This window comes from Musca vetustissima, unplaced genomic scaffold (assembly GCF_032173495.1).
Source record: "Musca vetustissima isolate MV318-11 ecotype Yass unplaced genomic scaffold, APGP_CSIRO_Mvet_v1 utg4443, whole genome shotgun sequence".
NCBI classification, from domain to species: domain Eukaryota; kingdom Metazoa; phylum Arthropoda; class Insecta; order Diptera; family Muscidae; genus Musca; species Musca vetustissima.
This window is the reverse complement of record NW_026876823.1, coordinates 130,433-148,479: the sequence shown is the minus strand read 5'-3', so window position 1 is coordinate 148,479 and position 18,047 is coordinate 130,433. Positions and strand designations below refer to the sequence as shown.

The following is an 18,047-nucleotide window of genomic DNA, read 5'->3' as shown; positions in this document are numbered from 1 at the left end:
AGTCTTTTTTTAATCAATTTCCTATGATGGTATACTAAGACTTAGTTAACATATATATAACTAGGCTGCTCCCAACGTTGGGCGCCAGTTATAGAATTCCTCTGTAGATTGGTTTTATGATGGGTACACTACAATATGTCAACTAGAGCTAACTTTAATTTTATATTTATGACTAACATTTGTACCCAACGTTGGGCGCCGTTTTTAGAAATTCTCTGCAGATTTGTTAAATGTTTTTAACTCCATTTTTTATGATTAATACCCCACAATATCCTAATTAGGAGTTATTACCATTTTATATTTATGACTAGCGATTGTTTCCAATGTTGGGCGCCATTTATTGATGTCTTCTGTAATTGTATTTTAAAAAAAATCAATATCCGATGATCGTATAGAATTTTTAGGATAATAGCGCCCAAATGTGAAAAACTAAAAATAAATATTTAGAAAAAAAAACTCAGCTTCAGAAATGGCGCCCAACTGCAAAAAAAAAATTATTTTGTGAAAATATTAAACACTTTTGAAACAATTTTCATAAAAAACTCCCATAGATTTTTCGACATAAAATTAAACTCCTACAACATTAGGTATTCATTCAATCAAATTATTTTCTTTGAATCAGACATTTCATCCCCGACTTACACGACAGCAGCATCACGAATGGACTCTTGCAATATACAACTGAGAGTTAAAAAAGGGATAGAGAGAGAATTAGCCTTATTGTGACTTCCCTGTGTTAATCATTTTTGGTGATCATTTGTTTTTATTTTTTGTAAAAATTAAAAAAAAATCTCTAAGAATTATTTATTTTTTTATCATCTCTAAATTATTTGCAAAGAATTCATACATTCCATATCTACCTTTATGTGTCGTCATAACATAAATGCAACATTTTATTGGCCTCTTGCAATATGTTTTTTTTTTTTTTTTTGTGAACAGAGCTTTTTTATTTTTGTAAAAATTTAAATAAACCCCTAAACCAATGCATATTTATAAGGTAGCCGCATTTGAGAACTTCTGCAACAGACATCAATTGTTGTATTTTGATATGTCAAAAATATTTTGCCAAAACAAACAGATTCAAAAGATTTTTTTACACAAATTATTGTAGAAAATGTTAATAAAAGTATTGGCAAACAGCTCTTCAAAATTCGGAGATTTTTATTTATAATTTTGTTTATTAATTTATTTTTATTTTTGTTAAAATTTAAACAGATCCCCTTATTTCATTTTTTATCATCTCTGAAATATTTGCAAACAATTAATACCTCCCATTCCTGGCTTGATCTGCTGTCAAAAACTAAAGGCAGCCTTGCTTGAAAATTATATGCATCTACTAAGAGATATAAAAGGATAGAAAGATAATTTGCATTAATGAGATTTCTATACGTAAATTTTTTGGTTAACTTTGGCACTAACTTTTGCTAAAATTAAAAAAAAAAACCTAGGTCTTCTTTCAATCACTTAATCTCCATTTAATTTCTTGCAAAATCAATCAAATATCCCATCCCCGTGTTGTCAAAAAACACAACAGCAGCAGCACATCAGTAAAAGTTACAACAGAGAGATATGTAATGAGAGAGAGAGAGCGCACAACCCGCCATGGGATTACCATTCATTTGCAAAGGTTGAGCTGATCATTGTTGTTGTTTGTGTTGTTCAATGACGACACGACTTTGAAAGAGAGACACTCGTATTACCAGCAACATCATCATCACGAGCCTCGTTGCTGCCTGCCTGACTGGCTGCCGAACAATAAAATAGAGGGCAACATTGTAAAAAACGATTGTGTTGTTGCATTTCTTCTTTGTGTTATGCATGCACGATTGGGTTATGCATGTGTGTGCGTGTGTATGTGGTCCAGGGGTATATGTCATAACACAACAGCAGCTGTTTTGTTTTTCTGGTTTTGATGCTGCTGCTGCAGTCAAACTGTTATGGTTATCAAAAAATTGGTGAGCAACCACCACAAACGCTGGCAGGTAGTTTAAGAGGGCAACAATAACAACAAAATCATTATCATAATGACGTTTGAGAAAGGGGATAATCATGTTAAGGCTGCTGCTGGTGTTGCAGCGTAGTGACAGCTGTAATAAAAGCAATGCAATATTTTTGTTGTTGGTTTCCTTTTGGCATGGAAAAAACGGGGGTGGTGGTAAAGGGGGTATAGAGGGTGAGGCTGATGTTGCTGGTGGTGGATATTGCCAAAGTTATCCCCTTAGTTTTTTTGGGGCCCCAAAAAACGTAAACATTTGTTAAGTTTGCCGGTCGATCTTCTTTCATGCATGACAGACAGACCAAACGAATGAACGACCGACAGACAGCCATACAACCCGTGTAAAGTGTCGTCTGTCTTTACCGTTGTTTTTGTATTCGCGTCACTAATAATCATGTTCGTTTGGATATCGTCGTCGTCGTTGCTGGGTTTTTGTTTGTTTGTTGCTGCTGATGATGTCTTGTTAACGGCATTGTTGGTTGCCTGCCTTGTCTTGCCTGCTTGGCTTGTTGGTGGTGGTGGCAATGACGATGTCGCCTTGTTTTCTTTCGTTTGATTTTTTTCTCTCTTTTTTTGTTGTTTTGTGTGTGATGTTGATGGCGGTGGTGTGTCGGCGGCGGGTTGATTGGATATGGCAATGGTGGTGGTGGTGATTTAAATCTTGCTTGTCGTCGTTGCTTTTGTTGTTGTTGTTACTGCCGACGACGATGATGATGTTCATTATATTGGCTATATGGCCTAGTATTAACCGTGCAGCTGCTGTCCGTAAAATTGTGGTTGCTTTGAAATATTATCGTCGCCGTTCGTCCATTCGGTTGGGCTTTGCTCGTTGCTTGGTTTGAATGGATGGATGGTTGGTTGTTTGGCTGGCTGGGCCGATGGCAGATTGGTTTCATTGTTGTTGCTGGGTTTTTGATTGCTCATTTTGTTTGTCTGCTGCTGTTCGTGTTGTTGTTTTTGTTGTGCTGCCGCTTTGCTTGCTTTTTATATTGTGTCTGGCTGACTGTCTGAAATTTTTTTCTTCTTATTTTTTGGGGGTTTTATTTTCTGCTATTCTTCTTTATGGGATTTGTATGTAAGGGGTGTGTGTGTTTGTGTTGCCGATTGTAACACAAAAACAAATTGTTGGCCGAGTAACGAGATGGATGGCACTGGCAACGTTCATAATGAACTTCGTGTGATCATGATGACGTTTGATTGGGTTTTGTTGTGATAATGTTTTTTTTCGGATTTTGTATTTGTGTGTGTGCACGGGGTCCCAAACATCACAACCACCACCACTGGCAGCAACACAGCGACCATTGTCGGCATAATCTTTCGTGTTTTGTTTTTGTTGTTGTTGTGTTGCCATCGCCACTATACACAAAAAATTTGTAATAATAACCATTACATACAACAACAAAAATAAGAGGAATAAAAGCAAAACTACTACCCTGCAATAACAACAACAATGGCACTGTCAATAGCGTTGATGATGATGACTGTGTGACTACGATGACAACACCACCACCATCAACGACAACAACAAAATGCTATGCCAAATCCAGACAGCAAAACCCAAAATCAGCAAACAACCGCGTTTTAACGGCTACCATACCCAGCAAACATTTTGCAAAGGGATTGAAATAATTTTTTGAAAATTAAGAAAATAAAAAAATAATTTACAAAAATAGTAAAAAAATGTTTTGGGAACTATGAAAAAAAATTAAAAAAATATTTAGTCTTTGAAAACATATTTTTTAAAAAATCCACGCTTGGCTGACAGTATGATTTTTTTGACATGAAAAATATTTTTAAAAAATCCACGCCTGGCTGACTGTCTGATTTTTTTGACTTGAAAAATATTTTTAAAAAATCCACGCCTGGCTGACTGTCTGATTTTTTTGACTTGAAAAAATATTTTTTTAAAAAATCCACGCCTGTCTGACTGTCTGATTTTTTTGACTTAAAAAAATATTAAAAAAAAAATATTTTTTTAAAAAATCCACGCCTGTCTGACTGTCTGCTTTTTTGACTTGAAAAAAATATTTTTTTAAAAAATCCACGCCTGGCTGTCTGTCTGCTTTTTTGACTTGAAAAAAATATTTTTTTAAAAAATCCACGCCTGGCTGTCTAATTTTTTTGACTTGAAAGAAATATTTTTTAAAAAAATCAACGCTTGGCTGACTGATTTTTTGACTTGAAAAAAATATTTTAAAAAAAAATATTTTTTAAAAAAATCCACGCCTGGCTGACTGTCTGCTTTTATTGACTTGAAAGAAATATTGTTTCAAAAAATCCACGCCTGGCTGTCTGATTTTTTTGACTTGAAAGAAATATTGTTTTAAAAAATCCACGCCTGGCTGTCTGATTTTTTTGACTTGAAAGAAATATTTTTTTAAAAAATCCACGCTTGGCTGACTGTCTGATTTTTTGACTTGAAAACAATATTTTTTTAAAAAATCCACGCCTGGCTGACTGTCTGATTTTTTTGACTTGAAAAAAAATTTAAAAAAACCACGCCTGGCTGACTGTCTGATTTTTTTGACTTGAAAAAATATTTTTTTTTTAAATATTCACGCCTTTTTTTTAAATATTCACGCCTTGACTTGAAAAAAAATATTTTTTTTTTAAATATTCACGCCTTTTTTTAAAATATTCACGCCTTGACTTGAAAAAAATATTTTTTAAAAAATCCACGCCTGGCTGATTTTTTTGACTTGAAAAAAATATATTTTTTTTAAATATTCACACCTGGCTGACTGCCTGATTTTTTTGACTTAAAAAAAAATAGTTTTAAAAAATCCAAGACTGGCTGACTGTCTGATAGTCATAGTCAGGCTGAATCCGAGTTTGTTGTTTTTATAAAACATTTTATTTAACATTAGTTTAAATGTTTTTGTTCCCTTCAAAAAAGTAATTCCCTTAATTGAATTTAAAATGTTTTGCTGGGTTACAGCAACACAAGACCCCAGCCAGGCAACGACAACGATGAATAACCACATTTTACATGCTCTCACAAGTTGGATGGATACTGACCGGCCAGTCAGCCAACCAACTGTGTGCTGTTGTTGTTGACGACGCCGACAACGGCAACAACGGCATAGTATCGCATTTGGTTGTTTTTGTGAGTCGGTTTTTTTGTTCGTTTTTGTTTTTCATTACCCCAGCTGTAGTATTACTGCTGTGGTTGGTCTTTGACAACAACAACAACGACAGCAGCAGCAATAACGAACAGACGAACGATGGAACGACTAACTCTGTGACAACACTATTAAAACAACACACAGCAGTTGTTTTACAACGACAACAGCCGCCTGCCTGCTTAGCTGGCCTGCTACAACGAACGTTGTTTGTGTGGCTGATTGCCTGCCAACCTACCCGCACCCGCCACCACCGTCAACCAAACAAACCAACCAACCACCATCATCTTCATCAACATCATCATCATCGTAGTCGTCAATCGGACAGACATATTTGTGTGTGTGTGTTTTTTGTTTTTGTTATTCTTCTTTTATACAACTATACGACGACGAACGACTACTGCTGTTGTTGCCTACTACTATTGTTGTTGTTGTTTTTGTATACCTCCCCAACCACACACCACACACAATACAACAGAGTGCAGAGTATTGCTTGTTTGGTTGCCTGCTTTGTTTTGCTGGTGCTGCTGCTGTTGTTGCCATCGTTTGCTGCTCTTTGCCATCATCCATGATTGTCGGTTGCCGTCAGTCTGTTGTTTGCGTTCAGCCAGGAGTGTTGGCAATCAGTTTTTTAGCGCGTCGCAGTTGGGTTTTTATTTTCCTCGACTCTCTCTCGCCTGCTCGTTGTGTATAGTATTTGAATGAAATAAAATTATAAAAAAGAAAATAATAGTGTTCGATAATCACAATAGAAAAAAATAAATGAAATAAAATAAAAATATTTGCAGAAATAAATTGCAATAAAAACAGCACAAAGATAATAAAAACAAAAAGAGAATTAAGTGTCCAAAAAGAAGGGCCTTAACATCCCCTGCCCATTTATCTCTCCCCCTACAACAACAAATTTGGAAACATTCGGCCCACAATAAACAAATCAAGGAACATCACCGCCACCAGAAGCACCAGCAGCAACACCATGTTGGAAAATAAACCGGAAAATTACAATATAAATGCCAAAATTTGTCGCCTAGTGGAGCAGTATCCCTGCATGTATGATCGTTCACATCCCAGCTATTTGAAGAAAGATGTTGTCGATCTGGCATGGATAGCGATTTCGAAAGAAATGAATGATTCAAGTAAGTAGTATGCTGCAGTAAGCAGCAACAACAACATCATTAACAACACTTTGATTGGTGGCTCCAAGAAAATACACGTTTTTTGAATCACCGAAGAGTGAGAGTGGAGGGGGGTTATTTCCTAATCAGCCCCTTCCTCTGCTTTTGGTTCCACCCAACCACCACCAGCCATTCCATCCTTAGTTTTGTAATTGCCAATAACCAACCCAACAAACTAGCCATCATCGTCGTTCCGTGGTCTGTCACCAACATCATCATGTAATAACAAAAACAAAATGAGAAAAAACAACAAAAACAACTTAACTCATATTATTCTTAATTATGAGCAATTTGTTGTTTTTGTGTTTCTTTTAACACAAGCAAAAAAAAAGAAAAACAAAAACAGCGCATTGCTTGCTTGGTTGTTATTTTGTTAATAGTTTTTTTCGTTTGTTGTTATTATTTTTTACTTCTTTTCGTTTTTATTATTATTTATACTCTCCTACTAAAAACCCGCCGTTTGCCACTGCCGCCGTGGTATTATTTATAGTAGTTTTCTTTCGTCTCGCAAAGTTAAGCTCTTTTGTTTTTCAACCACACTATAAATACAGTACCACAGTGGGGCTACTCTCCAATATACACAGTACTCTCTCTCACATTTCATCTCTGTGCAATATTGCTGTTATTTTGTTTTCCACTTCCCCCACACACACATATACACACACAACAAGGCAAACATGTTTGGACAAGGGGGCAACATTGCTTTTGTTTTATGGCGGTGCAAAGAGACGGCGACCACCGTTGTCGTCATATGTCGTGTTGTATTGCAGCACTCGGCCATTGGGTGAGGTAGAGACAGAGACCAGTGTGTGTGCAGAGAGAGCAAGAAAACGAGAGTTTTGCAAAAAAAGAAAACCCCCATTGTTACAATAACAAGGAATGCAATACATAACAACAACGCCGACAATTGGTAACTGTGTCGTTTGTTGTTGCCGTTGTGTAGTAGCAAACAAACAAAATGCACAGACCAGGCATATGTTTGTTTTGTTTGCTTCTTTGAACTATAGCAACAACAAAAGTAGGCAGATTTGCTGTCGTGCATTCGTGTGTGTATGCAGTGTATGGCCAAAAAACAATAGTAAACATAACATTGCAGGCTACCAACAACAACCAATCATCCCTGTTTTTTGTTGTATACATCCCAATCAAAACAAAAGGTTGATTTTTGCTGGGATGTTGCTCGTTGTGCACACAGTGATGTTAATGTGGCGTTTTTTGACTGATGCATTATTAAGGAAATTAATTACTTGTATATTTAATAAATAAATTAACGTGTATTACTTTTGGATAGGATGCCAATGTGGTGTTTTTGGACTCTTGAAGGATTAATGGAAGAAAGTAAATGGCGGAATTAAATTGAGAAGTTTAGTTTTTTTTAAGATAAGAAGGCAATAAAAGATAAAGCAATAATTAACGACAAAAAAATTAGCAAACGTCATTTAGCACAGTGATGTTAATTTTGCGTTTTTTATGACAAAGTTATGAAGAATGTCGAATAAGAAATTTATAAAAAAAATAAATAAAAATCGATCCCGTAACAATCGATCCACAAACAATCCAATTTAAATAAAAGGTAGTTTTCTCTCAGATGTCACTTGTGCAAACTGTGATGACAATGAGGCGTTTTTGCGGACAGATTAACTATTAAGTTACGGGACAAAACAAATTGAGTGAATATAATTTAGGAAAATACTTTTGACACATTGATGCTAATGTTGCGTTTTTTCGCACAAAAAAATCTTTATACATGTTAAATAACAATTGTCGGGAATGACGCATTAGACAAAATTAACCCAATTATTTCATCTGTTAAAAACATAATTTAGTTCACATAGTGTAGCTAATTTAGCGTTTTTTTTTAATAGAAATTAATTTGTATAAAAAAGTAAATAAAAAACAGGCAGGAATGGCCTATTCGACGATGTTGCCCCAAATTTTTTGAAAAATCACAAAAATTAAATTATTTGTAACTACACCCAGTGATGCTAATTTCGTATTTTTTGAAATGGAACTGAATGCTAATGAAAAATTATATCACAATGTGTTTCGATAATGTCGCAATTTGCCGATTGAAAAAATGTAATTATGAGGTCCTGTGATGCTAATTCATCGTTTTTCTAAATGGGAATTTTACTAATATAATAGTATGTTATAATACGTAATTTTAACAAAAATTATATGAGGTTCAGAAAATCGCTACAATTAATATTTTTGAACAAATCATTGCCGATATGTAATAAAACGAATTAAGAGGTTCGGTGATGCTAATTGTAATTCTATGTGAAAATATATTAAAAAGCGCCATTTCAAAATCGCTCAAATTGGTATTTTTGTGCCAAATAAAAAAATGAGAGTTTTAATTAATAACTTTAATGTAATTTCTTATATTTCATGTATGCTCTTGGGACAATCAAGAATGGTTGAGGTAGGGTTATTGGAAAAATAATCAAAATTATTTGATTTTTTACTGACATTGGCGTGTTTTGGGCAGATTTTTATGAGGTTATTAAAATAGGAGACAGCAAAAATATGCCAATGTTGCATAATAATACAAATTTAGCCATTTTTTATTCATAATAAAAACATTAAATTTTGGAACTTTGTTGTTGTAATAGTATTTTTTTTTCATAATCCAAATCCATACTAGAACGCTAAGAAAGCCGATTTACTTACAATGCATCTTAAAAGTCAGAAATTTTCTATACATCAAGCTTCTGCATAAAATAATTCTTCTCATATGTTCCCAAAATGTAATCATTGCCTCAGTTTTGAGATTCTAGACTATGACCTAGATTAAAAAAAAACGCTAAATTGGCATACTGTTTTTTTAAATGGGTCTATTTTTCCAAAAATCTTATTTTTTCATAATTCAAATTCATACTAAAACGCCAATTTATTTAAAAAACGCTAAATTTGCTCATTGTTATGATTTTTGTTGTGAAATGGCATTCTTGCCATTTTCTCTTCAGTTGTCAAATGAGACATTCCTTATTGATTGCAAATTAGCGGAGTTTTACAGTTTGAAAAGCACAAATGATTAGAGTGTAAAACACACAAATGCAATTGGCGCCAAATTCTTGACATGTGAAATGTCAGTGTTGCCATATGACAAAAACAAAGGCTGTTAACACAGCCACAACGCCGTTAAAATCAAATAACCGCAATTTAATGTTTTTGAAAGAGGTAGAGAGAGAGAAATGGAAGTGACAAAATGTACATTTGACAAACGACATTGGCGCCAAATTATTGACGTTATACCATTGTTGCCATATGAAAGAAAGCAAAGGCTGTTAATAAAGCATCATAACGCCGTTAAAATACAATTGCGGTGATTTTAATGTTTTGAAGGGACAAACAATGGAGAGAAGAAAGTATAGAAGGTGTCATTGGAAATTGGCGCCAAATTGTTGACATAATGTCATTGTTGCCATATGTTTAAACCAAAGGCTGTAAACACATAATCACAACGCCGTTAAAATTAAATTAACGCAATTTTAATAGTGGACAGCTTTGTATTTCTTTTGCAAATTCTAAAGGATGATTATTTTTTATAATTATAATTCGTTTTTTTTAAGTTTTTTCTATTATTTATTAATCATTTTTCTTTTGTTTCTTACAGTTTCCTCATGCAAAGAACGTTGGCGAAATATACGCACCTCCTATGCCCGTTCGATAAACGTGAATAAAGTACCTGCCAGTGCGAACCGCACTAAACCCTATTATTTGCATGAAGAATTACAATTTTTGTCACGGCACATTACACCTGGTATACCTGTCTCGAGGCGCTCCGTCTCCAACTCCTATCACACATCACCGCGCAGCGAAAAAGGCGAACACATCGAAGTGGCTTTGGGAGAAGAATCTATCGATAGTTATGCTGCTGCCATGATGGATTATGAAGATAAATCACAGGATCGTGAAGAACGTAGCAATAGTGTTACTAGTGAATCGTCGACGAAAAAGACGACGACGGAAAATGATGCAGAACCGGAGGTGTCCATTGTTGAGGCTAATAGTCAACAACAGCAGCAGTCGCATATGGAAGAAAGGGCCACCTCAACAACGGCCCCGGTTAGTGGTGATGAATTTGTTCCCCCACCCATGGTACAAATTGAAGAGGATCATTTGGATATGACACAGGAAGAGAAACGGGATTCCATTAATTTTGCCTGTGCCCCACCTAAGAAACGTTTGAGGGTTGCCAATAGTGCTTATGGTATTGATAACTACTCATATCCAGATGTTAAGGTGAGAATGAAATCTGATTTTTATTTCGTTTTTATAAACTCTACCATAATAAGGAGGTACTGGATGTATCTTCTAAACGAAGGGTCTGTAATTTGTCATCTCTAGATTCTTAAAGGCTGGAAAACTTCTTCAAAAAATATTGTCATGTTTTCATATAAAGATCTCCAACGATTTTAGATATTTTTTAAGGTCCAATTTATGGTAGAGGTTATAAAAAAGTGTTGGCTTGACCTGAACTTTACGATTTTTCTTATTTCATGAATTTTTATTAATCTATTTTCTTCCTCCCCATTCCAGCCCGTTGAAATTGTACCTCCACACGACTATGACAACATTTTCTTGCAAGGCCTCCTCCCCGAAATGAAAGCCATGGATTTTCGACAAAAAATCCTATTCAAACGTCGCATCTATGAGGTACTCTCCGAGATTTTTGATAACTCCTCCAGCCAGGCAACATCGACAACGAATTCCCAACACCATCACCACCACCAACAACACTTCTCCACAAATACCTCACCCATAGCCATGGTAAATTCATCAGATTTAAATATGCTGCGTCGTCTAAATCATCTGCTACAGGATCCATCAGCCTCCACAAGCACCACCGCCAACAACAGCACATTACAAACACCAGCACCTCTAACACCGCGCAGTGTAAATATTAGCAATGGTGTCTTAGCTGCCTCACCCAATACACCAACAACAGTGCCGATTGCAAAGATAGGTGCCACCACACGATCCTCGGCAGCCAATGTAACAAGATTACGTATGGTCAGTAGTGGTAATGGTGTGTTGGTGGGACCACCAGCGGCCGTTAAAGAAGAACCCGACACCAATTGAGGTTATGTTATATTACAACCTATATATAGATTATAGAAGTTTAATATGAGAAATTGTTTAATATTATTATAATAATAGTTATAGTAAATTTTTATTTTGTATGTATGTGTCAGTGAGTGTAAATGTCTGTCTGCCTGTCTCTCTTTAGTATGAATTTTCGAATGTAAATATTTAGGTATATATACTATATGTAAAATGTGTAGTTTGTAAGTTAAAATTCACACATGTATATTTGGAAGAGATTATCTATATAACATTTTTTTAAAAATAGTCAGAATTGGTATTTTAAAAATTAAATTTTGGAAATTTTTTTAAATTAAAAAGAACAAATTTTTATTATTCTAAAATTTCTTTGTGTATGTTCTCTCTATGTAGTTTAAAATATATTTAGTATGTATATTCTTAAATCAATACATCTACAGTCATTAGTTTTGTAATGATTTTTAAATACTAATAAAAATTGAAAGAGAAAAATTACTTAATATAAGAAAAAAAAACTTTAAAACTGATCGATTTTGTTTCTTAAGGTTGATTAGCTATAGTATAGTAGACCAAAGGGTCGGCTACACCCTTCAAAATATCAAAAATTCTGCGAAAAAACGTAAAAATATTTTTAAAAAATCCACGAAGTATAGACCTTGAACAAATATTTAAAAAAAATCCAAAGAATAGACCTTGAAAAAATATTTTTAAAAAATCCACGCCTTCAAAGAATAGACCTTGAAAAAATATTTTTAAAAAATCCACGCCTTCAAAGAATAGACCTTGAAAAAATATTTTTAAAAAATCGACGCCTTCGAAGAATAGACCTTGAAAAAAATATTTTTAAAAAAATCCACGCCTTCAAAGAATAGACCTTGAAATAATATTTTTAAAAAATCCACGCCTTTGAAAAATAGACCTTGAAAAACTTATTTTTAAAAAATCCACGACTTCGAAGAATAGACCTTTAAAGAAATATTTTTAAAAAATCCACGCCTTCGAAGTATAGACCTTGAAAAAATATTTTTAAAAAATCCACGCCTTCAAAGAATAGACCTTGAAAAAATATTTTTAAAAAACCACGCCTTCAAAAGAATAGACCTTGAAAAAATATTTTTAAAAAATCCACGCCTTCAAAGAATAGACCTTGAAAAAATATTTTTAAAAAATCCACGCCTTCGAAGAATAGACCTTGAAAAAATATTTTTAAAAAATCCACACCTTCGAAGAATGGAGCTTGAAAAAATATTTTAAAAAAATCCACGCCTTCGAAGTATAGACCTTGAAAAAATATTTAAAAAAAATCCACGCCTTCGAAGTATAGAGCTTGAAAAATATTTTTAAAAAATCCACGCCTTCAAAGTATAGACCTTGAAAAAATATTTATAAAAAATCCACGCCTTTGAATAGACCTTAAAAAATATTTTTAAAAAATCCACGCCTTTGAATAGACCTTAAAAAATATTTTTAAAAAATCCACGCATTAAAAGAATAGACCTTGAAAAAATATTTTTAAAAAATCCACGCCTTAAAAGAATAGACCTTTGAAAAGATATTTTTAAAAAAATCCACGCCTTCGAAGAATAGACCTTGAAAAAATATTTTTAAAAAATCGACGCCTTCGAAGAATAGACCTTGAAAAAATATTTTTAAAAAATCCACGCCTTTGAATATACCTTAAAAATCCACGCCTTTGGTAATCTTTGATTTTTTTACCGATTTTTTTTATCGAAATCATTTTCTCCCTCATTGGCAACCCTTCGAATTTTTCTTCCCCTTTATAGCACGTGAATGATGATTATTTCCCTTCTCTGCAAAATACAACTCTGTTCTATGCCACGATGACAAGATCAAATGTTTGGGAACATAACAGAATCAGGAAAAATAAACAAGCAAACAAAGAGAAATAATGAGAATTCACCACCTTTAAAACGTTTTAATGCAGGCATGCTCACCCATATACGCTACCGTAACTGAGGGTCGATGGGTAAACACATGTTCTCTTTCTTTCTCTTAACGTCAGTCGTGTTTAATGGTGGATTCTCAGTTACGCTCGCACACACTTGTTTTCAATTTATTTTTGCCCAACACCATTTTAATGAGAGGGGGAGAAAAGAGTAGAGGCAGAGAGAGCTCCCCAAAGACGTTGCTGTAGAAAACGGTACGGGTAAGTGGGGAGAGAGAGAGCAAAAAATAAAAAGGAATATTAAAAAAATTATAAGCAACAGTTCAATGATAATTAAGGCGAAATAAATTAACATACATAGATATGTAGGTTTGTATCGTTGTGTGTAGCAAAGTGGATAGATACTTAATCACACACACGCACACACAAATATTCACCACAAGAGGCAAAGCCAATTTTAATTTCAATGAAAATCTCAAAGAAAAAATGTTACATAAATGATAAAAAAAACTATACATTGAAATTGAAAAAAAACGGCGAGGAGTTGAGAGAATTCATACAAATTTCAATTAAATTTTATAAAGGAATTCCATTTAACGAAACTTTAAATTTTTCTTTAAATTACATCCCCAACATCCCACATATTTTTCTTTTATTTTAATATTAAAATTCTAAGTTTTCCTTTTAAAAAGGTTTTTTTTTTATTAATTTTGTGCTTCATTACTTCGTGTTCATGTCTGCCCATGCCCATTACATTGTATCTGTGTGCTTATTCTCGTATGTATGGCTGTATGTATGCCAGTATGTAACATCACAAAATTGTGAAATAAATACAACAACTACAAAATTAAATAAACTTGATCACATTTGGCTCTGCTTGGCTTTTTCCCCCAACTTTGCTCAACTGTTCTCTCTCTCTCTCCCTCACTGTTTTCTCATTGTATTTCTGGTTCTTTTCTCCATGCCAGCACACATCTACCAACCAATTCAACACATATCTGTTGCTGAATGATAATGAGACTCTCTCTCAATATGGGAGATAGAGAAGGTGAGTGTGCGAGAGACAGAGAGCGGCCCTCCGTGAGATAGAAATCATGAGAGTTGAGTTAATAACTCGTCATGTTGTTATTTTTTCTATGACGGAATTTCCAACGGCAGTGAGACTTGCCAATGTAGTACATAACAACACAAACACGCACACACACAGCAACATGGCTGTGTGTGAGTTGTTGGGTTTCGTTGTTGTTGCTGCTGTTTCTTACTTGAATGACCAACAATCGAATGATACATTTCACATTTCATCAACAGTATTTTTATTTCATTTTTTGATAAAACAGAACCGAGAAATATCGGAGAACGATATTAAAAGAGACGAAGAAATAAACGTTTTTAATATCTCAGCCATTGAATTTTGGTCACAAAACAAAAAAAAAAATGTTGATATATCTCCAACAACAAAATAGGTTGCTTTGTTGCTGTTGCTGCTGCTAGCTGAGGGGGGAAATCATAAGCGTAAGTGGTGAAGAGATAGATACTTGGTATTCCCTCCTATCTCCCTCTCAATATCTGTGTGTTGGTTGGATGTGCGACCGACCACATATTGTGGGGTCTTGCATATGATGGCAGGGATGGAAAGATGGAATTGAAATTAATATAAAAAATACAAAATCATTGAAAAAATAAAAATATAATAAAATTTAAAATTAAATTAATAAAAAATATAAAAATAAATTAATAAAAAATATAAAAATAAATTAGGAAATTTATAATTAAAAAATAGAATAATAAATAAATTAAAAAATAAAATCAAATAATAAATTCATATATATTATAACGAATAGGGAATGTAAAAAACCATAAATAAATAAATTAATTAAACAATATAATAAAACATGTGAAATTAAAATATAATAATAAAAAATATATGAGAATAAAAATATAGGGGGTACCCTTATATGGAGGCTTTCCGAAAAAAATAATCTATATTCACAATTTTTTGTGGGGAGATTTGGTACCTATTATGAACTCAAATACTAAATTACAGCCAATTCGATGGAAAAATATGATTGGGGGGTACCCTTATATGGGAGGTATCCCTAAATATGGATCGATATATCCCATCTTCGAACCTGCCTGCAGACAAAAGGCAAACCTATGCAAATTTTCAGCACCATATCTCAATTCCTTCAGAAGATTTCAGACGGACGGACATGGATAGATCGTCTTAGAATTTTACCCTGCTCAAGAATGAATATTCGGATATGAATATTTCGATGAGTTACAAACGGAATGACAAAATGAATATACCCTCTATACTATGGTGGAGGGTATAAAAATAAAAATTCATAAAATATAATTCTTTTTCAGAAAATTTCATTGAAATCTCTTTGAAAAAACGTGCATGAAACTATTTTTAAGCCAAAATATTAAAGAAATATAAAGTAGTGAAGTGAATCGATTCTAACAAATTTTGATAGGTTTCGTCCTAGGATCAATTTATTAAATTCATTACAAAAATAGTTGAAGTACAGGATTTTCTAATTAGAGGTGATTATTTTAATATTAAACAAATGATTTTAGATAAAAGGTCGGATTTTTATTTCATAATAAAAATGAAGCTGTGCCGTTAATAGTGGAAAAAAGACCGAGCTCGCTTACAGTATCATATCCTTTTCAAGAAATTGTGCATGTTCTGGATGGTCTCGCAAATTGTATCTTTGAAGCTTTAAATCGACGTAGACTGTAAGATGGTAAATCACAAGATCTCGGTGGCCAGCTGTGATAATCTTTTTGAGAGATCAATGATTTTTTTCTTGCATCTAAGTCAGATTTGGCCCTCGACCACACCAATCATCTTTGGATAGGTTAAGATCATAGACCAATACATTGACGATTGGATGAACCCTTTGAGTTCTCCATAACTCTTAAGACCCGATTCTTTACACGCTGACTACGGTTGTGAAATTTTCAATTACAATGACTGAATTTGAATGTATGAATCTGAACATTGGGGGCTTCAGCAGCAATAATATTAGAAGTTGTTCTTGAGCGACATTCACAACTATGTTGTCAGGGTATTATAGCTTTGTGCAGCACTAAAAATTTGTAACGTCGCGAAATATTGGTTATAGATCCACCTTTAAGTATACCGATCGTCATATCTCGACTAGCTGATCTAGACATGTGTGTCCTCCCGTCCGTCTGTCCATTATAATTTGTAAACACGATACAGGCTACAGTTATGGACCAATCTTCACAAAATTTGGCATCTAGGATGGGTTCTGGCCAATGAAGACCCCAATTGTAATGAAGACTCCCTACAAGAGGATTGGTTGGCCTTTAAACTGAAACCAATTATATTGTCGTATGTTTTCGGATGTGGGAGTTAAACTTAAATATTTATGCTTACGTATTCAGATTTTATTCAGATATTATTTAGTAACCCATTAACATTAGATAGCAGAAAAATACCACTGATTGCTTTAAATTTTCCAAGAGTTTCCAGTTATGGTCAAGGACAACGCCTATAATTTTCGGTGATGATCAGATAATAATATTGGGATGAAGTGGACCGTAAACTTAATTTTAGGCCATATTGAAAGCCGAACATTACAACACAACCCACACTGAAGGGAGTCTGGACAAGTAATTAGAAGGCTTGTACTGACTTACTTACTTAGCTGGCTTGTTACAGAACGGTTGTTCCATAAGCAGAGCTTAAAACAGATTTCGAAGCGTGTGCATCTCCTCCAATTGGAGAGACCACGTTCCAAGATGTTGTTTGGTTGTACTGAATATTAGTAATATTTGTTGACCTCTAGGGGTCAAGAGGGTGCAAATATTGTCCAAGCTCAGAATATAGAACCACAGAAAGTTAGATTTTCGTTTAAGTTGTGTAGGGTATTATATGATCGGCCCCGTCCGACTATACTGCTCCGCTCACAGGTTTCAAAATTAGAAAGGAAAAAAGGCCTTTAACGTTGATTTTTGTTCGAAAGTAGGTCAACTTTTTTCTTTAATAGTTTATCAATAAATTCTTAGAGATTTTTCTTCTACACTGATTTTATAATCGAACTAGAATTGCACTATTTTAACTGAGTCCATAAATATATAATTTTAATAATAATTCTTAAACATTTTCCCTATAACCACCTGCAAATAATTCCTATTTTAACATTTTCTACGTTTCAATTACAAATTAAATTAATTTTCATAACTAACAATTTTTCATAACAACGAATATGATCAACTTAATTGCTTTCAATTTACCCAATAAATCTTCAATCTTTACTAAACATCCATCCCTGGATGATAGTAACAGCCAGCTATATGCTGAGCATAACAATTCAATTGTGAGCACACCACACAGAAAATATCTTCTTGTTGATGACTATTCGTATTGTGAGCGAGCGAGTGGGGACATTTGTTGATATTCATTCGTACAATGGAGACGAGAGCGAGAGTCAGTGTGCCAGTGTGCTAATGATTACTCTCTCATTCACCGTTCACTTGCTTGCTCACTCACCAGTTGCTCTCCACAGAGGTGAGCTTACATTTGTTGTTGTTGCTGCTACTATTGTTAGTTGTGCTTGTGTTTGCATTTGTTGTTTGTCTTGTTGTTGTTGTTATTGGTGCTGCTGCTGTTGTGCGTTTGATTTGTGATTTTTTCTTTCGTGTGTTTTTCATTAATGGACAACACAAAAACAACTTCGATTTTTAGTTAATTCTTGGCTCTCGCATGGAGTAGAAGTGTTGATTTGGTTACGTCTCGTGGTTTG

General features: G+C 34.0%; 1 protein-coding gene across 1 annotated transcript; it reads left to right on the top strand.

Annotated features, from left to right (window-relative positions):
• Nucleotides 1-6,052: 6,052 nt before the first annotated feature.
• Nucleotides 6,053-11,381, top strand: LOC133321368 (uncharacterized). The gene is made up of 3 exons (XM_061530456.1): nucleotides 6,053-6,254; nucleotides 9,913-10,541; nucleotides 10,839-11,381. Exons 1-3 carry the CDS (start codon nucleotides 6,095-6,097, stop codon nucleotides 11,379-11,381), a joined length of 1,332 nt encoding a protein of 443 aa, XP_061386440.1. The 5' UTR covers nucleotides 6,053-6,094.
• The last annotated feature ends 6,666 nt before the right edge of the window (nucleotides 11,382-18,047 follow it).

Excerpts from the sequence above, each read along its gene's own strand:
- LOC133321368 (XM_061530456.1), top strand. The coding sequence starts at position 6,095 with ATGTTGGAAAATAAACCGGAAAATTACAATATAAATGCCAAAATTTGT. Across the intron at positions 6,255-9,912 it reads GAAAGAAATGAATGATTCAA|TTTCCTCATGCAAAGAACGT; the intron begins GTAAGTAGTATG and ends TGTTTCTTACAG. Across the intron at positions 10,542-10,838 it reads ACTCATATCCAGATGTTAAG|CCCGTTGAAATTGTACCTCC; the intron begins GTGAGAATGAAA and ends TCCCCATTCCAG.